The following is a 25,240-nucleotide window of genomic DNA, read 5'->3' as shown; positions in this document are numbered from 1 at the left end:
GAATAGAGGATGAGATATTTTATATAGGAGTTAGAGTTAGATAGAAAGATAGATAGATAGATCGATAGATAGATAGATCGATAGATAGATAGATACATACATACATACATACATACATAGATTTGATTTATTTAATTCTGTTTTCGCCTTCTGGTTGAGCCACGGGGTCTGCCGGCGAAAGCCTTGCCTCACCTGGAATCTCAATGAGCTAACTCCCTTAATGGTAATAAGAAAGGAATAATTCGCAGCCAGCCGGTCATTATCAAAAAAAAACAACCAAACAATCACTATGAAGGGATCTATTTTGCGATAACGGCCGATCTTACTAACTGAAAGAATGCGCTGAGAGGGAATATTGATTTTAAGTCTCCGTAGTTTCATTGGGGCGTCACCAGATGCCGCCACTGGCTTGTGCGAGCATTAGCATTTGGCCGGAGTGATACGAGGGACGCGAAAACCCTCGTATCAAAGAAGTGGTTGCCAAAGATTGACAGTGGCCATTAACAGATCAGCGGTCATCATTCAGGAGTAACTGACCACTATTCCACAGAGTGGTGCATCGACAGAAAATTGTCACTAAACACTGTAAACTAATCAAACCACACAGCAGATGGGTGTGAGGCCGCCCTGCTGTAGCCCACATACAGTGATAGGATGATATCTCAAATAAATCCTGTAACCCTGTAATCCATTTTGAAGCCACCCCGCAGTCCTCTAAGCTCTTCCCTACAAAGACGTTTATTTTCCTTGACATTTATTTCACTGCTTTGCATTCTGAGAAGTAATTCAAGCAAATAACGCAAAACGCTGACAACGACTATTACCCTTTGGAGCTACGTTCTAATTTATTTAACGCACGGTAATCGACTTCATTACATTTAAGTTGACCGGGCACTGCACATTAAATTCCAACATTTTATGTCTTTCTCTTCAATCACCAAACATAATGCTGTGGTAATAACTTAATCACTGTGTTAATTATTTTTTTCCATGCACTCTTGGTTTTTAAAAGTCTCGTCTTTTCTGTTTGTGTCACCCCTTTTACACTGCCCTTGTGATAGTATAATGCCGCTTCAGTGGAGACACGATCCCAAGTCCTGATCACCCGCCAGAATTTCAATTTCTGACGGACAAATGTTATATGTGATTTAAAATGAACTTTATTTATTTAGCATCCTTTGAGTTTGGGCGTCTGGGCTCTACTGCTCATCACTCCCGGCGAGGCAAACCGAATACATAGGCATGCTTAATGAGCTAGATATATAGGAGTGATGAGCCCAAATACCCCCATTGGATAGAAGAGTAGGGCCCAACAGGTTGTTGCAGGCGAGGTGGAGGGAGCACAGCAACACAGCAAGCAAGCAGGCAGCGTTGCAGGCAGCAAAGCAGGTAGCAAAACAGATAGGGCAGGAGGGCTGGCCCATAAGGGCGTGGAAGCGTGTGGCGCTGTCAAGTTGTCTGACAGAACTAGCTCTACGAAGCTACGCCTCATTTATCTCCACTTGGAATGATTTAAAAAGCCGTCTGTTTGTATTACCCCTTTTACACTGGGTTGCTGTTTAAATGGCTCCAGGCAAGCTTGTCTGGTAAGAGCTGAATTAGAATGAAGAGCCTGTCAACACAGTACAGTACAAAGAGGCCTAATTACTTCCATTTTTTAACAGATGTGTTGAATTTTATGTGTAGTATACACATACAGGCTATACTACATAGCCTCATAACCATTAGAGATCTATGTCAACTAACGGACAAAATGGACCAAAGAAAAACAATAAAATGCTATTTTTAATTGAAATCAAGATATTACTCATTACATACTGTGGCAGGCCAAGGTGGCGTGGTCGATCCGCCGCGCAACCACCCATCCTGGGGCCATTCAGCCGCTGGGGATTGGGCGAATCAACAGAGGAGCACTGCTGATTCGTCCAATCCCGGACCAGGAAGTAATTTAGGGTCTGTTTTTCCCCGCAGTAGAGGAGGAGGTAGAGGAGGTTTGGAGACACGCAATCAGACGCGGCAATATGGACGCTAGGCGCAGCAGACCGGCCGCGATACAGAGGCAGCGCGCATAAGCTCAGACCCTGTTTGCCAGCGAGCTTATGATTTTGCCTTTGGCCCACGAGTCACCTTTTTGTTTGAACTATAATAAATACACGCCAACCGGCGCAGTTTTGCCTCCACCTGCCTCGCCTCGCTCATCCCCTGGCCCTGGGCCAGAACACACCTCTACACATACATATTTTGGATTGAGGATTCCCTCACAAATTCCCACCAATTCCCCTAGGGTGGTGGAAGAGTAGAAGGAGGTGGAGTAGGGGTAGAGGTAAAGAAGATGTAGAAGGAGTTACAGTAGAGTAGAGGCAGAGGCAGAGGTGCAGTGGAGTAGAGGTAGTGTAAAGGTAGAGTAGAAGTAAAGGTAGAGGTGTAGGTAGAGTCTTATAGAGGGAGAGTAGAAGGAAAGTTAGAGGTAGTGGTATATTGTAGGGGCAGAGTTAGAGTAGAGTACAGGTAAAGTAGAGATGGAGCCGAAGAAAAGTTAGAGTTCGAGTAGAGGCAGAGGTAGAGCAGTGGTAGAGTAAAGGTGGAGTTTTGAATATGGCGATTTATCCATATCATCCAGCTTTTGTAGCTCTATCTCTTCTCTTTTCTCACACACTTTTCTCACACACGTCATCCCCTCGTCCTCTCTGAGCGCATAACATTTAAAGAGGACCTATTATGCACCTTTTTACACAAGTTCATTTATGTCTCTGAGGTCCCCAAAACATGTTTTTGAGGTTTTGTTTTCTGAAAATGCCACTCAGATTATGCATTCTAGCCATTCTAAACATGCATCTAATTCCATCTTGTTCCTGACGCTCTGTTTAAGTGGGAGGAGCCACACTCCCGAGGCCCCAAGTCCTGTTTGAGCTTTACACCAGGTTTCTTTGTGTATTTCTCTGTAACCTTTCATTACTTTCACCTCATCAGTCCACCATAATCTGTTTCTGAACACATTTGGGGTGAGAAATAATCAATCCAGTTGCTGAATATTCACTCGTATTAGATCTACAAGGCCTCATTTAAAAGTTTGTTCCGACTTTCACCGCGGTGTCCAGAGCATTGCGGGACACGACGGGGCTTGGGGCTTTTTTGTTTCATTCAATTGCAGAAACGGAAGTAATTATCTGCTAAATAAAATAATAACATCTACGGTTTTGTCTGGAGAAACACCGAGCAGATCGCGTGCAGCCTGCACTACAGTCAACCTACCGTGGACACACACAGAAAGAAACACAGAAGAATGAATTTTTTTATCACTTACATTTTCCTCGTCTGCAGGTCAGTCGGTATTAATTCCTCTTTGTTTTTTAAAAGATTTGTGCTGGTCTCTACAGTCAACAGAGCACTTCCCATGCTTGGCTCTGAGCTTGGCTCGGTGAAGTTACTCAGATGGAGGGCGGTTCTAATTCTTATGTGTCTCAATGCTACGTAGTACTGAGATACAAAGCCGGAGAGCTTGTTTCAGGACGTGTTTTCTGAAACAGAACGCTCACAAAAAACTGACTGGGTTGTCTTATTTCACAGTTTGTGAGTCAGTAGGCCCATCAGAGACCCAAATGTATGTGACCGACCGCGTACCTTAGGGTCATTTGGCGGCTTTCGAGTTTTTATTTTTTTTGCATCATTTGAAAGTGGAGAATCAGAGCTTCCAAACAAGCTGTATTTTTTTTTTAACTAAAGTGATGTAGGTGCATGACTTCTACGCCCTTTTTACAACTATGGAGGAATGATCTTCACCTGGACGGTCGCTTTAAAGGCAACGATTGATCGGCGTTGTTCAGTGCTGTTCTGCGTCTCGGTAAGTGAACTGTGTTTCCCCATGTAATCAAACGGGTATATTTAACTACACGGTTTAACATTTTTCTACTATTTATAAATCAAACTTGGTTTTGAAAATACGTTGAGAGATAAAAAAAAAAACACAAAATCTAATTTTCCTTCAAGAAAGGTCTTTTCAACTCATTTGGCTGCTCCTGGCGATTTTAGAAATGTGCCAGATGGAGGCTTTTGCTGTGGTGGGACACATATGTGCACAAGCACTGAAAAAGTGAGTTTTGCATAATAGGTCCCCTTTAAACCCACCGACGAGGGAGTACGGAAATGAAGGATGCTCTCTCTTGTTACCCTTTCTTTCCTCTTCGGGGAGAGGCTCCTCGTGTTTGGATAATGGATAATACCCGCAGTTAGCTTCCAAGCAAACGATAAAAGGTCATTTGAAACTTTACGAAACGTGCCTTTGTGAATGCAGACAGTTTAAAAGCGCCGGACCCTCCTCACTCTTGGAGCGCTCCTCTTGTATGGAACAACCAACTCCCCCCATTTCAATATGACAATGCCGGCGGCAAAAGCATTGCATCCCAGAGTTCCCCTGTGTCCCTACCCGCCCGATGATCCAGATTTTTGCTGGTTTTTAATTAAGTGTAAGGTCAAATATCATCGCTCTTGACTTCGGGGAGCTGCTGCCGCCGCCGCCACCGCCACCGCCGCCGCCACCGCCACCGCCGCTGTCTGCTCCGGCAGAGGGACTAGGAGTTGCACCGCCGCCATTAATTTTATGGAGCCGGGGAACGCTAATTGATTCCACAAAAAGTTAAAGGAGGGCTGTGGGGAGCGAAGGGGGTTTAACGGGATTCACATTTATGAAGCTGCTGCGTGTTTGAAACCAGGTACAAACCTAAAGAGATGCTTCTTTCAAGGTCCTTTTGTGGGAAAAGTACAATATTGGAGCTTTTTCTTGGACTACTGAGAACTAAGAATGTACGTTGCTTTGTGCCTAGTGAGTCTTGAAAACTGTTTGAAACTCAACAAGATAAATATGGACACTTAAAATCAGATTTGCTATTAAAGGTAGATGGATTAAATGAAAATAAATATACAATATACAGCTTTCTTTTAAAGGAATAAGCAATTTGCAATAAAAAATTAAACTTAAAATCAAACAAACAGACGAAGAAACAGGGATTTTAAAGTGAATGGTGTGGGTGTAAACCAGAGTGTTGGATCAAATTGTGTATGGGAAGCAAAAATATTTCGTTTAATTGATGAGAATTTTTTTCAATGCTTGTTACTGGTGACGGTGATGAGATGAGATGTATAAAGTGTATATAGTATATACAGTGTATATAGTATATATAGTGTATATAGTATAGTATATATAGTGTATATAGTATATATAGTATACAGTATATAGTGTATATAGTGTATATAGTATAGTATATATAGTGTACATAGTATATATAGTGTATATAGTGTATATAGTATATACGGTGTATAAAGTTGATATTATTCAATTGTCTGATGCGTGATGAGATGCTTGATGCTGAGATGCCGCGCACGTAGCGCGCACACCGCGGTAATGTACGCAGCGTACAATACAGACTGGTTGGAGAGCTGGTCGTGAAACAGATAGGTCGGTAAGTGAGGAGTACCTGTAATTTCTTATTGTAATATCTGAGTTGAATCTCTTTTGCTTTCACTGCCTTTGAAGTTCTTATCTGGTATGTTTAATGCAATATATCACAGGAAGACAATTGGAATGGATGCGTGTCGGGCTGATCGTGTAATTCCTCCGTCTCATGTTCTCATGGGACGTTTTCACCAGATCCCCTATCACTTTGGTCGCGAACAGGAGAAAGCGGCGACACACAAACACAAGCACGATGTGAAACAGTGATACGATACGTCCCAAACTGAACCGCAGGCTACGGATCCTGTTTCAGGCCCACTGAATCGTTTCCCTCCGACCAAAAATAAACCCCGACCAGAGGTCACCCCTTGGTAACCTCGTCAGGGGATTGAAGATCAAACCTGAGGAATTATATCTGGAATACGTATGGAATATGAAACCGCCGCATTTTGTCTAGTAGGCTTGCGCTAGTTAGCTTGTTAGCTTAGCATATTGCTAACTACACCGGCTTCAATGCCTACCGCATCGTGACTGGATCTGTGAGAACTGTCTGCATGGTCGACAGACTCAGCGCTCGAGAAAAGACGGTCTTTAAAGACATCCACAGCCCACGTGAGGATGTGAAGAAAGAGGATGAACGGTTTGTGTGTCTGACCTCGATCACCGGCACTAACGACATCTCCTGATCCATGTCCTCGGCTTTGATCGTCCGGACTTTGACACTACTCTCCCTTGGCCCGGATCCATTCTCGCTGTGGGTGAGTCAGGTCCATCTGATGCCCCGCCGGCTGTGATAGAGGATCCATGGCCCAAGTCCCGGACCTGCTCCACCCCAGAGACCTGGAACCTGGCGGCGAGTGGGGGCGGCGATGTGAATGCTTCTTGCGACACGACTGGAGAACAGATTCCAAGCCTTTGAGCCTATAGTCAATGTCAGTGATATGCAGGAGTTCCCCCCCTTTGGGCGGAGGATCACAGTCCGCCGTGGCATCGAGGACACTCTCCACCGCTGCCAGCCTGCTCCTCCTCTGGGGCCTGCCTGTCTATCTACTGGTCCGTCCATTGCCAAGGGAAGCACGCTCCACATCACCACCGCCAGCCTCCTCCTCATCTGGGACCTGAAGTGGCCGAGCATCAGGACCTCCACCTCGCTCCTCTGTCAGTGCGTACCCTGGGACAGCCTTCGAAGCAGCCGCAGAACACAGTTAATCTGGCTTTTACCCTGTGCTGGTTGGGTCATCAATGTTCTGTCATGTCCAGATCCAGGTCCCGCACTCCCTGGCACCTAGATGCAGGTGTCAAGGACATGAACATCACCATCCTGCAGCTGCTTAATCATCATCTCTCTGTCTGGTGTTGTGGTGCACGTGGACACCAACAACCTTAAAACGCAGCAATCAGAAAAACTCAAAGAAGGGTTTGTCTGCCTCATAAACAGTGTTTTAAACACTAACAAACAGTGCATTGTATCAGGCCCACTGCCCTCCCCCGTTTCAGGGACGTAAAGTTTAGCCGACTGCGGCAGCTGCACATCTGGCTGAAGGGCTACTGGTGCAACAGAAGGCATCCCCTCGGTGGACAACTTCACCACCTTCTACAATAGAATGTATCATTTTAAGGATGATTGCCCCCATCCAGATCATGAAGGATCCTGTCTACTTTCCATAAAAAATGGACTCACACTGCTCTCCTGCAATGCATTCACCACCTGACGGTCAGTGAGTGCCACACATGAATACCCTACACAGTCTCCTCAAACCCCTACTCCTGTAGCCCACTCATCTCTTCCAAATGGAACTGGTATGCCTTCCACTACAAACTATACAACCATTCCTGTTAGGTCCATTGCTAGACCTACATTGCTATATACAACGTTCAAAGCGTACTGTAGCTCCTTCAAATCTGATCACAGTTCCCCTACAGTCCCATACCATTTCCCACTTATTATTGCATACATCTAGTTTAACCTAGCTTCCTTATTAAATCTGGGTCTTGGTCTAATTCATCGCAATATTAGAAGTCTGCTTCAGCATCAAAAATTGGATCATGTCAGGATTCTGGTTTCTCAAACGGACCCTAATATTTTGGTGCTGACTGAAACTGGGCTAAAGAAAAATAATAGTGATTCTGAGGTTTCTTTTAATGACTATAATCTCCTCCTAAGGAGGAGATAATAGTGATCCTAATAACTGTTGTCCCATCTCTAAATTGTCCTGCCTGTCTAAAATACTAGAATCAATGGCAAACTCAAGACTCTTCTGGCTCGATATTCTGTGTTGATCCCTCACCAGTCTGGCTTCAGGACTAACCACAGCACCAGCTCTGCAACATCTTGAATTTTAAATGATATTGTAACAGCGGTGGATAAAAAGAAACATTGTGCTGCTCTGTGCATTGACCTATCAAAAGCCTTGGATACAGTTGATCATTCTCTGCTCCTACACAGACTGCTAAGTATTGGCTGTGACCCTAATGCTTTTAGATGGTTCCAAAACAACCTCTCTGACAGACAGCAATGTGTGAAAACAGGTAATGTTCAATCTGCATTTTTATCGACAACAAAAGGTGTCGCTCAAGGTTCGATCTTAGGACCGGTCCTTTTCACAAGTTATATCAATGATATTGTCCGGATTTTGAATACCTGTAGTGTCCATCTGTACGCAGATGACACTATCTTATATTGTTGGCTGACTCCATACAATTGGCTATTGACAATCTGCAACTCTCTTTTAATGTTCTTCAAGAGGCACTTATCAATCCCCAACTTTATAGTCCCATACTATAAATATTTAGGCACCTGGATTGACGATGAACTCACTTTTAAAGTTCTTGGAAACTTGGCTTTCTTTTTCAAAACAGAACCAGCTTTCCCATGTTAGGTAGAAAAATTATTGTTGAAATTCTTCTACTTTCTGTCTTGGATTATGGTGATGTAATATATAGACATGCTGCTTACCACCCTTAAGCCCTTTGACGCTATATGTCACTCTGCTCTTAGATTTATTACTGGTAATGCCTACAGTAAACATCATTGTACTCTGTGAAAAAGTTGGCTGGCCCTCTCTCTTTGCGAGACAAGATCACCACTGGTATATGTTTATTTACCAAGCCTTCTTAAAAAAAAACTACCAATTTAAATATCTTCACTATGACAACTCTATGCATCATGCTTATCAAACCCGCTCTCAGGACTGGATTACACTAGATGTTCCACGGGTCAACTCGGAACTCAAAAAGACAGCTTTTAAATTTTGTGCTCAATCTTTTTGGACTCAATGCGCTTTAAATATTGGTTCCTTGATACCATTGGGACATTTTAGATATATTCTTACAAGTCACGTTGTTTTAAAATGTAATTATTTTAACGAGGAATTGTTCGAGCAAATGTTGATGTTTTGTGTTCTTATTGTCTTCTTCACTCATTTTAGATGTTATTTGTGATTTTGTTATTTGTGTTATTAATTTATTTAAAACAAATTCTGCCTAATCTGATCTCAGCATCATTGAAAATTAGGGCTCATCCCTCAATGTATCCCCGAGAAATGAATGAAAGGTGAAATGAAATATTCCCGTTTTTCCCCAAATTAACCCCTCCCCGTTTTTCACCCACAAAGTCGTTTAATTTTCACGTTTGTAATAATACAACTACTTTACCCATGTGGGTAAATTGCATCAAGATGCATAACTTAATTGCGCAAAGTAGGGTTCGGGTTTTAAACATTTGTCATCATATAATAGTATTTTAATGACTCAAGAGTCGGGAGCAAAAGTGTTGTTCATTACTTTGTTTAAGTAATGTGGAAAGACGGGGAAGGCATTTTTAAATGCTTTACACTTTTCTGCATTCCTGACATTTATTTGCATTCAGTGAATCCTGCCAGAATTTTGTTCACAACATTGAGCCGACTTTTGTGACTCCCGTTATACAACTCACTCAAACGAGCGATGGGTCGGAATAATTGAACAGATCTTTTTGACCGAGTCCCTCGCCAAGGGCCGAATCTCCAAAAAAGAGCTCAACTTTTCCTCACTCTTAGAGACGGAGTCAGTAGAAGCTCTGGCGGACTGAACACATCCCTCAGCAAAGGAAGCAGGTTCTATCTACCTCCTTGCAATTTACTCTCCTGTCAGTTCAGTTCGGGGATCAAGCCTCCATCTATTTCCAACCCCATTCCGTTTGTTTGTTTGTTTGTTCACAAGCCCTGATATGGGTCTTTTTTTTTAACACGCGAGATTGCGTCGGGTCGAGTGTTGCTTCCCTTCCCTCCTTCTGTCTTCCCACTCTCCTGTCTGGAGTGTCTGTCAGTTCTGCACCTAATAACCGACAGTAAGGGTTCTTCCACCATCACATCACGGCGGCGTTGGAAGCCAAACTTCTGGTGCTGTCAGGGCTTCTTCTTCTTCTCCTCTGGAAACTATTTAACTCTTTGTCAGCTTACCTTCCCCAGGTTCTTGTGCTTCATTAGCCGCCGTTGCATTCAACTCCGGCAAAACGTGACCTTATTTGCTTTGCAAATCTTTTTTTTTCCTGTCGTCCCATGGTAGGTGCAAATGCAACCTGCACGCCAACAGCTGTGTGTTCGACAAGGGCAAGCTGGGTTGCGAGTGCGAGCACAACACCACGGGGCCCGACTGCGGACGCTGCAAGAGGCACTACCATGGCCGAGCCTGGAGCGTGGGATCCTACCTGCCCATCCCCAAGGGAACCGCCAATATATGTGAGTACTGGCCTTGGGTCATTACACTGTGCAATACTCTATTCTGATTGGTCAATAGCAACAATCAGCACTCAGTTATTTCTGAATAATGACAGCTTATCTATTAAGGGGATGTATCCTAGACACATCAGATAAAGGGCGGGCAAATACAGAGACCGAACCCCCTTTTGGGGGTTATTTTAAAGACCGGCTGGTTGCACATTATCCTTCATATAACAGCATCAAAAAACTACTAGAAACAATTAATTAACAATTAATTAACAACAATTAATAAAACAACATAAAATCAGTATGTTATCACATCATTACCAACATTGTGTGGAAGGTATATGTTAGCGCATTTCTTTAGTAATCAAATTTGTAATGATTTGAGTCAGATTTTTAATTAATATTGTTGTTATCCTTAAAAACACCTATAATATGGCAAGAAATTAATTATTTTTTATCAAAGTCATCATCAACTAATTGTTTCTTAAGAGTCATGAGCCAGTATTGTACTTAAGATCCTGTGTAACTAAGCTTTTTTAGATCCTGTGCGTATTGTTGAGATAAGGATGCAGTTAACATTCTTTTTTTTCACCAAAAGTGGACCTTTTTCCCAGTGAGTACAGTTTATTATTTACTATCAATACACCGTTTACCCACTCGAGATAAGGGTGCAGGAATCCATCGCTCACCTATTTCCCAAGACAGTGAATTACTTTTTTTTTTTTTTAAATGCTCTCACAACAGCCCTGCTCTTAGAATCCCAATAGCTAAACACAAAACTATGAAACCGTCAATAAAAATAAACAAAATATTCATACAATAAAATTTTTTTATTTTATTTTTTATTTTTTGCCTCACTGTGAGAGAAGAGGACTGAAATTTGAATGTGACAGTAACTGGACAAACTAGTCCCTAGACAATAAGATCAAGAGATTTTCTGAATAAAGCTCAGTGAATTTGATGAACATCTTTGTATGTAAGACATCACATACTTATTACTTACTCTGGAAAGCTGAATAGTAGTTTGGTAGTAGTTAAGTTTATAAAATTTGACTTTTTGTCCGTCCGTCCGTCCGTCCATCTATCTATCTATCTAGATAGATGTCTACTATTGTCGACCTATTCCCTCCGTATTAACTAACCATGGTAGCAAAACATAATATAAAGTATATATACTGTGTATGTGTATATATATATATATATATATATACTGTATATATATATATACTGTGCGTATATATATATATATACATATATATTATGCAATATTATATTGCATATGTATTATCTCTATGTATCTTTCATGCTGTAGTGAACAAAGAGTTGGTTTCAGTGGGTTCTGCTACCATGGTTATATATATACTGTATATACTGTGTATATAAACTGTGTACATATATATATATAAACATGTGCGTATATAAATATTTATTATTATATATATTTTGTGTAGCCTGACTGAGGCAGAAGGTGTTCTTTTGCATTCAACCCCTTTCTAATCTTAGAGGAGAGTTGAGTCACATTTATCAAATCTCCCGCCTGAGGCAGGTGGAGGGGTGTTCATTGCCTCTAATAAATCTAAGGGAGCTGCTGGGGGACCTGGTGGTGGTGGTGGTGGTGGTGGTGGTGGAGGTGGAGGGCCGGGCCAGATGGTTGAGGTCCTCCGTCCCCGTCAGACTGGTTCACCCCCGAAGCTGCTCCAACGCAATGAAGAGCGTGGTTTTTTTTTGGGGGGGGGGGGTGGGGTTTCCCATTGTGAGCGATGGCAAATTGACAGACACAGTGATGTGATGAGATTAGATTCGGAGGATGAAGGTGTGATTTTCTGCTATCAGTTGTCTGATTTTCTGTGAGGATGGATTCATTTGGCATAGGCAACAATGCTCTCTTTCTCATTCTAGTGATCAAAGGATTGACTGTCGTTTTTCTTTTTCCGATTTGGTCGCTTCGAACATCTCTCTCATAAAAAACGACTGACTCTTTGTCAGAAAATGGACTTCCACTGAGCGATGAGTCGGTTCAGGACTGATTTGGCCCCGAAGCTGTGATCTGGATGAACAGCGCTACACTGGGATGTTTTTTGTTGTTGTTGTTGTTGTTGTTGTTGTTGCTGTTTTTTGGGGGGAGGTTTTTTTCTGTCCATTCTCAGCGATTGTTGGGTTCGGCTTCCCAGACACAGTGTTGTGATGTGATTTAGATTCAGAGGCCCACCGGAGTGATTTGATTTGATTGTTTTTGCTATTGATCCTCTGATTTTCCCTCTGATAGAAAATAGAATAGAATAGAATTGACAGAATAGAGGAATTTGGCAGAGGCAACAGTGTGATTTCTCATCTATAATGTTGAAAAGTTGGATTCTTTTTTCGGATTCAGTCAATTCAAACGACTAACTCTGTGAAGAGGTCTGTTCATTTCCTGACTCTTTGTCAGAATATGGACTTCTGGTGAACGATGAACAAGAGTCAGAAGAGTCGATTGGAGGACTGGTTGAGCCCCGAAGCTGTGAGCTGGATGAAAGCGCTCCACTGGGATGGATAGCCAGGTTTTCTTTTTTGTTTTTTTTATCCCATTCTGTGCTAGGTTGAGCTGGATTCCAGACGCAGTGATTATAGGCCCGGAGGCGTGATTTATTTTGCTATTGATTCTCTGATTTTCTGAGAGGTTAGAGGAATTTGGCGTGGGCGACAAGTCTGTCTCTTTTCCCGTCTGCCCTTAATTTATTTTACTGATGAAAGACTCTTTTTTAGATTCGTTTGATTCGTATAAGTCACTTAGTGAGAATGATTAGTTCATTTTCCTGACTCTCTATTTGTTTGATTCCGTTTTAATTCAATCCTCAGCATCTACTTTCAGTTTGCAAGTCATTGTTGGCTGCAGTTATCGAGTCACAAACAAAGGGAACAAATGACTAATTTGACTCCTGAGTCGTTTCAAATATTTGTTCACTATGAATTAATAATTTGCAAATCATCATGAATCACTTATTTATTCACAGATAAAATGGGTCAAGGTGTTTTTATTTATATTTTGTATTTATATTATTAGGGTATTTTTTGTCGTGTGGCGGTGACAAACAGTTGCCTGTTCAATAAAGACAAAACAAATTTGTTGTTTTGTTTATTGTTCAAATTTAGGTTTGTTGTATATCGCCAATTTTCTTGTTTAGTTTTTATTTCAGCATTATTTTATTTATCTATTTTATTTTCATGCAATAAATAGTATCTACAGTACCTATCTTTTTATATTTCTTTCTATCTATCAAAAAAAAGTGTATGCGGTCATTTGTGTTTGTATGATTAGGGTTTTTTGGAGTGCTCATGTGTGCACATACTGCAGCTGCACTCAGGTTTGTCTTCGGGAGTCAGTGGACATGTGAGAGCTCCAAGGAGGTTTTACTCTGATTTCCCACTGCTCCTTCCTTCCTTCTCCTCTTCCTCCTTCTCCCCTCCTCCTCTTCCCCCTGTGTTATGAGCCTCCCTGAAATGTGTGCTCCCTGTGAGATTGACAGACCGTTATTAAAAATAAAAAAAAATAAAATAAAAAAGAGGAAAACAGAAAAAAGAAAAGAAAAAAAAAAGACGATTCGAGATCCACCGCTCGGCCACATCTGCCCCTGAACTGATGAAAGCCGAGGCATAATATTAGCACTCGTCTGCTCTGCCAGCGGTGGAAAGTAAAACACAATAAGGCTGAGAAACGCTGCTGACGTAACAATATTGCTCACCCCCAGGTGAACACTTTTCGTTACGGATTATTCTTATTTCTCTCATAAGCTCATAGTTCCTACCAGGATATTAAACGTACAGCGGTGTCGCATCGAGACGAATTTGCTGAACTTGCAGAATGTAATTAGAGTTTAATAGCGTTCATCTGTCATGGAGTCCGTCCTCTTTAATCACCAGAGTCGTTTATCTCCCAGGTAGGGACAGGATATTATACATATTCAGACCTCTACATACGTTCGTACGCAGATATATGGATGTACGTGACCCTTCATTTAACAATTTATGGCCCCCAAAAATGGCCTGGGAACCAAGAGGAATCACCGGTGGAATGGTGTCGACAGCCCACTTTGCAGGCGGCGTCAAGGCGTCTCTCCAAGTGTTGCTGGAACAGTTTGAGGTTTAGTCTGATTTTTTGGGGGGCTTTTTTTGCGAGTGGTTCGATGGATGAAAGGATGAAGGTTTTATGGGGATGATCTTGGAAAGGGGTGATTGCCTGCCCTCCATTTCGCTGGGCGAAAAGTTTTAGAGTTTAGCAAATAACGGCTTGCTCTCTGGAACAAGTTCCTTCAGTTGTTTTTGTTCTGCCTCAGACTGAAACATAATTTTTCAGTAAGTGTTAAAAACACTTTTTTTTAAATTATTTTTTAAATACATTTTTAGGTATATATTTATTATTTATCGTGAGGTTTATTGTCTTTTGTCTAATTTTTTGTGTTCATATTTGAAGATAATTATTTTGTTTATTATTCGATTAATTGTATATTTTCTATGTTTTCTATCTCCAAGCTAATTGGAGGTTTATTAGACCTGACCTGGATCTAGGTGATTGGGATCAGAGTGGCTGCATACCTGGTGCTTGTTGCTTGGTCTAACAAGCAGCAGGTAAAACCCCCATCCTCACACACCCTCAGGAGAGGAGCCCCTGTCATGACACATGTCTGTCTGCCCCTGGGCTAATTCCAACCAGCCCCCTCTCTACAATAAACCGGTGTCTACAACCCCGTCTTCTGTGTCTCTGTGCCGGATGGGCCTGAAACACGCCACTTGGGTGGTGATGCCATTTTCTTTTTCTATTTATATTCTTATTATTCTATTATTATTGCCCATAATTTTTTATGTGAGCTGCTGTAATTTCCTTCAGAGGGTGAATTATCTATCTATCTATCTATCTATCTATCTATCTATCTATCTATCTATCTATCTATCTATCTATCTATCTATCTATCTATCTATCTATCTATCTATCTATCTATCTATCTATCTATCTATCTATCTATCTATCTATCTGTCTATCTATATATCTATCTTTCCATCTAGGTGATGACGCTAAAGCACCATTAAAAGGAGGGAGGCTGATCCCAGCCAAAATTCTATGTCTTTAATTGAATTCTCCATAGAATTACTACAGATGACCGGAACCTCATTGGAACATAACTGGATTATTACGTTTGTTCTCTTTAAAAGGATAGGTTCACTGTCTTTCCACCCAGGCCTTATGTTCAGGGCACAAACACGCTGAATGCTTAATTTATAGAGAAACGTGCCGCTCTACTGCAGCTTCTCACTGTGTTTGAACGCAGTTCGGTGGGGCAAACATTTAAGCCTTAAAAATATATTTCAATCTCCTTTTCAAAAACAGGAAGCTCACATAATATTCAGAAACAAATTGTCGCAAATCCTGCTTTTTATCACAGAGTCCGCATCAGCTCTTCTGGCTACATCGACACTAATGTAAGAGACTAGAAACAGGAAGTTGTGACATTTTATTTGCTTCCACCCCAAAGTGAAGGCAACCTAATGCTTTGAATGTATTGCGCCAATTGCAAAAAGTTGTTTTCAATGAAATGATATATTACTGTGATATATCATTTGCGTCAATGACTCATGGAGCCACGTTGAAGTTGTACAGCAATGTCTCAAATAAATGACCTGATTATCTACTAGTTGAGGGAAGTGGAAAAATAAGTGAAATAATCACTTTTCAAACCACACTTTCCGAACTTACAAACAAAAAAGAGTCACCGTATTCCGAGCTGTGATTACAACCCCCCCCCCCCCCCCCGGCCCCCCTTGTCCCAAACCCCGTCATTACCATCAGAACTGGGCGGGCGTTGGATTTCAGACAGAGCCATAACTGCCATAACTAACGGTTAGCCGACACGGCGGAGCCCCGGGCGGCTAAATGGTGATAGGCTCCAAATTACTGGAGGGCAGAGGAAAACGACAATTATTCTGTCGCTCTTTTATTGAGGAGAACAAGATAAAGAGAGAAAGAGAAAATTAACAATATGTCTGTTTCCGTGTTGTGTCTGCTCTTTCCGCAGGCGTCCCCAGTAATCACGGACCAGCGGGTGAGTAGATCAAGGGTCAGAACTTAGCATGCCACTGTTAATTAACAGTTTTTGGGTGATTGTATAATTGATGTACTTAAATATAAATTTTGAAAGCTGTGACAACTATCCATCTTAAGTCATTTTTAGTTGAATCCCGTACAATTTATACAAAACAAAAACCTCATCAAATACCCCAATAATCTTATTACACATTTGATATTTGGGCTGGTTGGTGTTGGTTTATGTCCTATGTCTTTAATCTTTCATCCCACTGCAAAATCAAATCTGCTGTTTCTTAACCCCGAGCGAAACAACCTGTTTTGCTGACAGCAAGGTATCCACCTGTTTTTAATTTGATCACCTGTTTAAAATCAGGAAAATAAGACTTGAGGGGGATTTATTTGTCGCAGCAAATATAACGTCCTCGTTTTAAGAGGACCCTCACGATAAGGCGTAGAAAAGTGAAGAAATGCTCCACCCACCATTAAAGAAATAATAATAATAATAATAATAATAATAATAATAATAATAATAATAATAATAATAATAATAATAAATTTCACCTTAAAATGATGTCGGATCCGGGAAGCAACGAGCATGTCGTGGAGACACGCTCACCATGCTGCATGTGGTGCATGCAGCTGCACATTTAAACACTGAAAATGTCTCCTTACTCTCCTATTCTCCCCAGTTTTCTCCCAGGTGTGATGACTGGGAAGCAGCGAGTGTCGTGTGTGCATGCCGTCCATGTGCATTGAATCCATCCGAGCATGAGCGATATATCAGAGCCCGCTGTAATTTATGACCTCTCCTATTTTCACACAGATCGAGCAAATGCTTCATCCCTTGGTGTTGCAAATCGTAACCAAGGTAGGCTCCAGCAGCTTCAGTGTCAAATTGAGAATAATGAACAAAACAAAATTCCACTACCGATCAATTGGCTCCTTGTGGGTAAAAATAGAAAACCAAAAAATACAAATGAATACAATGCATTCGATTAAAAAAAAAAAAAAAAAAAAAAAAGTGAAAACGTGCATCCTAGATCAGATCCTAGATTTACAAATTCTACTTAAATACTTAGATATTGAAAACTGGCTCTTGTGGTGCAAGATCAAAATTGCAAGGCTGTACTAACTAATCTAATTGATCACAATTCAAGACACAATACCAACAAGTTTAACACAAAGTGAGAACTATTTAGGGGTGATGAAAAGTTTCTCTTTTTTGAGATCCAGTTCTTGACCAGTCACTCAGTGAAAAGTTTTGTTCAATTTCCGACTCTTTGTTCATTTGATTGAGTAGGTGATTTACTGTTTTCATTCCAACGAAAATAAATAATTTTGACAGAATCAATTAATTCTTGTGAGAATTCCATTCACCGCTCAGAGCCGAACCGACCCTTCTGACTGGTGTTCACCGTTCAGGAAGCCCTCCCTCGCTCCCCGTGCGTAACACCGACTGAACCAAACGAACCAAGAGTCCGGAAATTGAACGATTCTTTACTCTTCACTGAGTGACTCTTCAAGAAATCAAAAAATCAAATCTCAAGAAAGAGTCGAGCCTTTCATCACTACTAATACTTCTCACTTCGATTGTGAAACTTGATCTCGTTTGGATGAGCACAGAGCTGCTGTTCTGTCTGGAGCTGATGAAGTAGTGCAGTCTTGCAATTTTGATCTTGCAACACAAGAGCTAGTTTACATTATCAATTTTGTTATGAATTGTGCCAAAAGCCTTCTTTTGCCTAGGATTTTAAATTTGTCCTCAGATATTGTTTTCAGTTTGTGGGGTGAAAGGCGAACTCACTCAGCCACTCTTTTGCTGAAGTGACTCAGAGTCGGAGTCATTTTAGCCAAAAGATTTGTTCGCTAGGAACAAATTGTTTAGGAGTCTCGCATCACTTAATATTAGTAGGCCATAATAATAACAGTTTTATGAGTTTGAGACGTTTTGTGACACTATCCGAGACGACACGTGTCACACTCAAAATGGCAGGAACTGACCACACGCCTCATGATCACCACATACCTCCCTCTTTTTAGACTGCGCCCTCTTTTATAATCGCCCATAACGCTCAGTGGGGATGCAACCCCTTCCGTCATTTTACCGCATGAAAAAGGGGAAGAGAAGACGCAGACAGAGGTGGATGCTCCTCACGGGTTTTCACGATCTGCGGCTAATCCTCTGTACTGAAAGAACTGAGGTCGAAATTAAAAGTGGGATCTTGAGGGAACGTACCATTCCAATTCTTCATCATCCTCAGAGAGCCTGTGTAAATAATAATACTACTACTAATAACAATAGAAATAGTAATAATAATAGTAATAATTGTGATGATGATAGTAATAACAATAATAGTGATGATGATGATGATGATAATAATAATAATAATAATAATAATAATAATCCAACGTACAGTGTGCTACAATTAGAGATCGAACCTACGTGTTGGAGTACACTTTAGAGGAGTTTTTCTCAGTAAATGTACACGTAAGGTTTGCCCACAAGAATTGTAACAAATAACAAGGGAAGTGTTTACATGAACTTTTAATTTATCATGTATACCAAGTGCACAGGTTATTTCTACTTACACATAATGCCTCTTACACAATTGATGTAAGCGAAGTCCGTTGGCTCATTCACGTCAATGAAGGAGCTGCGTCAGCCCCTACAGTCATGCCCCCTGGCGGCCAGTGTATTCGTTGAGCGTATAAACCTATAAACGTGTTCAAGAGTAGAGAACGTGTCCCCATAACGCGCGGGGCTTGTTTCGTTCCATCAGGAAACGGAGTAAAAAAAAAAAATCTACCTCTAAAAGAAAAACACACTGTTTTGGCGCACCGGTACCATTGGAGCGTGGGCGTTATTTTAGATCGGGGACTTATCCATAAAACGTTCGAGGCCGAAGCCCGAGACGCTCACCACTAACGACACCACTGTCGCCAACGTTCTATCACAGAAATACCTGAAAGTGGGGGGACAAAAAATCTCGGGTGTACCTCCTATTTTGGTGCCCCTGATTATATATGGACTGTATATATATTACTCAAGGCTTTTAGCAATGTTGTTTGGAAAAAAATGGTAATAGTAATTATTTTTCCAACAAAATGTTCCCGCCTTTTTTGGTGGCTTAAAAAATTAACCAACGCGACAAGACAATCAATTCACAGACATTCGACATGACAAACACATTCTCATTCTCACTAAAAAAGTTCCTTAAATCATTCCACAGCCACGAACCCATGCTCGCTCATTCCGTGATTATGGTAATGGGAAGGTTTTTTCAAACGCTTATAACATTTATTTCATTGATTGTTTGAATTATGTAACCAGGTTTAGATTGAATTACTCTTCCAAGAGTAATTGGAGTTTGGCCAAAGAGTTTGGCCACCGGCCAAAGAAATGCAGCACACAAATTCACATTTTGTAACACACTAACTAATAACAACGAACACATCATAAACACGTACATAACATAAAGAAAGGTGGAATAAAGTCCACATTTCCCACAAGCTCCTTTGCATCTTCTCTTAAAAAGAGCGATATATTTTGATGGCCGACGGCGTTTGCATTTGCCTTAAAGGGAATGTAGCGGCCTAGCTGTGGTTTGTAAAAACAGCGCTTCGCAGATTATATAGTGATTGAGGTAATGTAATATAACATAATATAATAAAATGGCTGCATCAGATTTTGTGGCTGATCTCGCCTGGTGGCCGGTGTTTGAAATGCTCATTATATCATTACTTAGAAAGTGCAATTTCTTCCCGCTGATGGCCTCAATATTAATCTAACGCTGGTAAATATGCTTCAATAGAGCTGAAGAGGCTTCTAGCATTTAAATAAAAAGCATCAGTTCTTCATGGAGAGATATTCCAGGGCTTTCCAGTGTCCTGTTCTCCTGTTCCCTGTGGCTGAGCAGCGTCTTGACTTATGGCTTTTAGCCTCATACTAATATGATAATATGTGATAATATTAGACCATATTAGATAACAGGAGGCAGAGAACTGAACTTGGATTTCAGCTCTCCATGATGCCATCACGGAAACCATATTGATCAAATGTAATTGAAGCAACACTCTTGGGTTTCGCAGTTTATAATTAGCTAATTCTCAATCTGAGAGCTGTCTTCAGCCCTATGCTTTATCGATCGGCTGCATGGCCTTTTTCAATAAATCCAAAAGTTATTGTGAAAGGGTTCTGATATTGGTAGTATCAGTTTTTTTTCTCCATATGCCTATTGAACATCTTGTAGTGTTCGTAAAATAAAAAAATAAAAAATAAAAAAATATATGTAAACAGTCTAAATATAATGTGGACAGGTGGCAGGTATGTTAAAGCAAAGTAAATGTAGTATGTAGTAACATGTACATGTATAGTATAGCGATCTGCCCACACCTACAATGGAGCCCATTCCAAACAGGCATGTTTTGAACAGGCACAGCACTAGTAATAATAATAATAATAATAATAATAATAATAATAATAATAATAAAAATAATAATAATAATAATGGCACTACTATTTATACTAATGATAATACTATGTTATCGATGTCGAAAGATGAGGAGGAAAGCTTTATGGAAATAAAAACCCTTCTCCAGAGTATATGACTCTATAACACCGTAACAGACCCCTTGCTGTGTTCCGTGGCAGCAGATAATTTGATAGCGGATTATATTTTTTTTCCCAGCCATTGGATTTCATGGAATGCTCAGTTCAACCGCAGCAGATCTAACACAGAACAGAGTGTCTGTGGCTCCAGTACGGGGATATTGATTTGTAACTTTCATCCCGATATCATGCTGGGAGATGACATATCGCACAGTATCTGAGTACACTTAGTATTTGCTGTTCGAGATGAATGGATAAGAGCGCTGCCAGGGCTTGTAGGGCCACAGACTTTGCTGTGTAGGGACTGAACTCCGCTATAAGACAGAATCAAAAATATCTCCCTGATCTATGCTGTTAATACTGTAGTACACGGTGGGAGTGAAATATTATGAAATTAATTGTGCAGTTCATCACTTTATGTTTGATATGGCAGGATATGGGGTAAAGCAGGGTGTGCTGTGTTATTGCATGGTGTGGTAGGCTGTTGCATGGATGTTAAAGTGTGGTTGAATAGTCTGAATAAATATCACAGTTTAGCCGTTTTACAATCATTAACTGGGAATTTGAAAACGCTAGGGTGTTAGTTGTTGTTGTTGTTGTTGTTGTTGTTGTTGATGTTGTTGTTGTTGTTGTTAGTAAGTGCATTGTAGCAGCCTTTTCACACCATAATAATGATATGATATGATATGATATGATATGATATGATATGATATGATATGATATGATATGATATGGTAGGATAGGCCAGTGTAGGGTTGCCTATGGTATTATAGGGTATGGTACAGTATAGTAGGCTTTGGTGGGGTTTAGTAAGGCATAATATGGTAGGGTAGGGTTCGGTAGGGTAGTGTAATGGTAAGGCAGGGCAGGGTAGGGTACCGACTGTTCGGGCTACTCTACCCCCTGGTATGGTAGGGCATGTATAGTCTAGGGTATGGGTTGGGAGTTAGAGTTAGAGTTAGGGGTTAGGGGTAGATAAGGCATACGACTAAAAGTACTCGTCTTAGTTAAAAACGAAATAAAAATCAAAGTAGCCCAGCTTGGCCCCATTGTGCTCTGTCCAATGTTCCTGTTGTTGTGTGGCTTCGTGCGACACCATGGCCCAGGGATGGATCTGTCACAACAGTTAGCAGCTAAAATGTCGCACTCCGACAGAGGTGTGAGCTGCACATATGTCGGCAAGAGGCTGCGCTGGTCCCCGGCCAACAGCCGAACTGCTGCCCTGCAGCCAAACGGCACTAAGGCTTTGTCAGGACAAGACAATGTTATGTATTACAAATTGGAATTTATTAAAACGCCATACAGTATTCTAGGAAAGCATGGCTGTACGGTCACAGCGTCAATAGAAATACCGAAACATATGAGACATAATTGGTAAATGCCAATATGTCCACGCAAACATTGTGTTGCTATACATACCTATTGTGAGTTGATATGTTTTAATTCCATGTGGCGTGCTTATAGTCATCTGTTTTTTATACTGCATACCTTTCAAACATGATCTATGAAATGATATTACCATGATTATCTGAATAAACGCTGCTTATATTCTCCATATATTCAGAACAGATCATCTGCCTGTATATTTACCATTGTCCTTTCTCACTCCACTGGTTACACATTTATTGTTATTTAGGATCAGGTGTATTATATCAACCAAGGAAGGCTGTGTATTATTATTATTACCTAGCGCGAGGAGTGTGCAAAGGAACCGCAATGGCACGTTGCTAGGATACCACAACAACCCGCCGAGGCAGCTCGCAGCGTTGAAAAGAGTCCACGTGAATCTCGGCGTGAGACATTTTACCAGCCGGACTAAAAAAAATTAAAATAAACAGTTTGCTCCGTTTGACTGTGGCGTTCTAAAAGTCGAGGCAGCCGGAGCACGAAGACACCCCGGGCTGCGGCCGCTGCATAAAACAAGCTAATTGGGCCACAGATGCTTCCAGAAAGAACGAGCGCCTCGGGGTTCCTCTGGAGGACACTGAGCAGCGGATAATCCTTCGGCCACTGGCAGCAAAGTTAACTTGTAGCTTAGGCGTCGAAAGGAGTGCTGGAAAAGCACACAATTGAAACAGAGGGTCCCGTGGAAAGTCTGCCCAGAAACGGTGAAACATGTAAATAGCGTTTTAGTCGTGCCCTGCCAACATCAGGGGCTAATTGAGGAGACGGTTTGTAGTGGTCCGAATGCAAATGTGTGGACCAAGACCAAGCCTTTTGCGCTTAATGAGACTTGAGTGGAATTTGAGTCCACCTGACCCACGTCGAAGTACTTTGAAGACATCTTGAATCAAGGTGCACGTTCGAAATTGACTGCTCAATGGTGTCCGTCTGTCCTACAATTGCAAAACTTGTTTTTCCTCATCACACCCGGTATTATTTTCCTTCCTCATCATAAAATGCTATGCACTCTTGTTACTGAGAGTGTTTCAACACTTTAATCGTTGGAACTCAACGAAATAGCATGAAATGATCAGCGTAACGTATCACGTATTTACCACGAACCAACGCTATGTCAGTGCTCTCAAATAAGAATTCTGCATTTGTGCTTTCACAACGGGCGTGGCGCTGTTTTTAACCCTGTAAAGCCCAAATAAAGAAGGTGCGCTCAGAGCGAACGTAGGAAAATGTGCGAGGGCAGGACAGAATTCCCAGATCTATGAACATTATCCATCCAACGGGAATGCCGGGATAAACAATTGAGACCCATTGAGAGTGTAAACACAGATAAAAAATAAAATAAAACGTACAGAGAGTTCTGTGTGAATGTTGTCATCTTACAACTGTCCAATTCGCAAGCGCCGGTGCTAATAGCCACAGGCAGTTAGAGTGAAACTATTACCGTCTGCAGAGGGCTGGTGGTAACTGCGTGATGCCAAAAAGTAAATTTATAGGAGACAGCGCTGCGCGATTCCTCAGAGAGCTGGTCGCAATTGAAGCGCATTTATAGGGGGTGTCACACGCAGACTCTCCCGTGACTTGTAAATAATATTAAGACATTATTATTATTATTAGTAGTAGTAGTATTATTATTACTGTAACAGCATCTGTAGGTAGCCTAACAAGCAGTCCGTGGTGGTTTTCAAAACGCCCTCCAAAAGCAACGCGTTGAAGCTTTGAATAGTTTATTGTACAAAAAAAGCGTTACAAGCGTTGACAACAACAATTTTATGTTTCCTACTGAACTAAAAAGATATCCAAAAAACAATTCAAAGTTATAGGGAGAAGCGATAAAGTCGCCCGGGAACCAGACAAATCTTTTTCTATGCAAAATGTTGTTTGGGGGCCCCTATTTTGTGAGACTATGGTGGGGGGGGGGGGGGACTCCAAACCTTCTAAGGGGGTCCGGGGGCAATCTGGTGCACATTAAGAGGGAAAGAGGCTATATCCATGAAAAACTCTTTGACTTCTTTTTTTCTCAAGCTGACCGCAGTAATTTAAACCTACAGAAAATGATCATAAATGGGGAACATTGGGGCTGCCCTATATCAAGAAAATCCTGAAAACTTACAGGATTTACCGAATCTTATAACATCTCCCAAATGCGCATAAATGAGACGGATGCTTGCATTTCCCTGAAAATGTTGGATGGAACAAATTTGTTAAGGAATCGAAATGAGGGCAAACATTGCAACTGATAAATATACGAAATATATAATACATACAAAAATACCTTCACCCCCAACGATAAATAAAATAAATTAGGCCATCACACAGAATAAGAAGGCGCTTGGCTACCAAGAGAGACCCGTCGTTTTAATTTCTAAAAGAAAAACAAAAAAAAGTCGACAATGGCAGCTCGGGGGCCCCCCGGGGTTTTCCGGAGCCCTATGCCACGACGTAGTCCACAGGGAGCAAGAAACGGCCCTGCTCTGATTGGTTGTAGGTCGATCCAATGTGCCGATTGGTTGTAGGTCTATCCAGTGCTCTGATTGGTTGTAGGTCTATCCGTCGCTCTGATTGGTTGTAGGTCTATCCAGTGCTCTGATTGGTTGTAGGTTTATCCAATTGCGTCCAGAGACGTTTTGGTCTGCGCCCCCTGGTAACACCCCTTGGAAATAAAAAGAATGAGCCTAGAGATTCCAGACTGCATTTGCGAATTGGTCTGGCCATTCCTGGCTCTATATGGCATAAACAAAAATGTTTTCTCATTTTTTTTCTATTATCCTCCACATTTTTCCAGTGCGGTTTGAACACACAGTCAAGCATATATATATTTGTGCCTCCTCTCTTTTCAAATGGGAAAACTACTCAGTGACTACACAGCGTAAAAAGTTGCTCCTTGTTTTTGATTTTAGATTTTTTTTTCCTGTGTCTTTGTTTTCTCGGTGGGAGGAGGGGGGTACGATCAGATAATGTGATGTGGCGTCTTTGAATTGCTTTTTTTTTTTTTTTTTTTTTTCTCCACAAGCAATTAT

At 41.3% G+C, this 25,240-nt stretch overlaps 1 protein-coding gene across 2 annotated transcripts in view; it reads left to right on the top strand.

Moving 5' to 3' along the window:
- LOC307238623 (netrin-G1-like) overlaps positions 1 to 25,240 on the top strand; it is an 82,141-nt gene that overhangs the window by 54,240 nt on the left and 2,661 nt on the right. The window contains exons 4-6 of one of the 2 annotated variants that reach the window (XM_080011684.1): positions 9,995 to 10,167; positions 16,203 to 16,229; positions 17,037 to 17,081. In XM_080011684.1, coding sequence (XP_079867810.1) covers positions 9,995 to 10,167; positions 16,203 to 16,229; positions 17,037 to 17,081 — 245 coding nt within the window. The remainder of the gene's footprint in view (positions 1 to 9,994; positions 10,168 to 16,202; positions 16,230 to 17,036; positions 17,082 to 25,240) is intronic. The other variant, XM_080011685.1, reaches the window with a different exon arrangement.

Source organism: Zeus faber (genome assembly GCF_960531495.2).
Source record: "Zeus faber genome assembly, chromosome: 12".
Taxonomy (NCBI): domain Eukaryota; kingdom Metazoa; phylum Chordata; class Actinopteri; order Zeiformes; family Zeidae; genus Zeus; species Zeus faber.
This window is presented reverse-complemented; position numbering and strand designations above follow the sequence as displayed.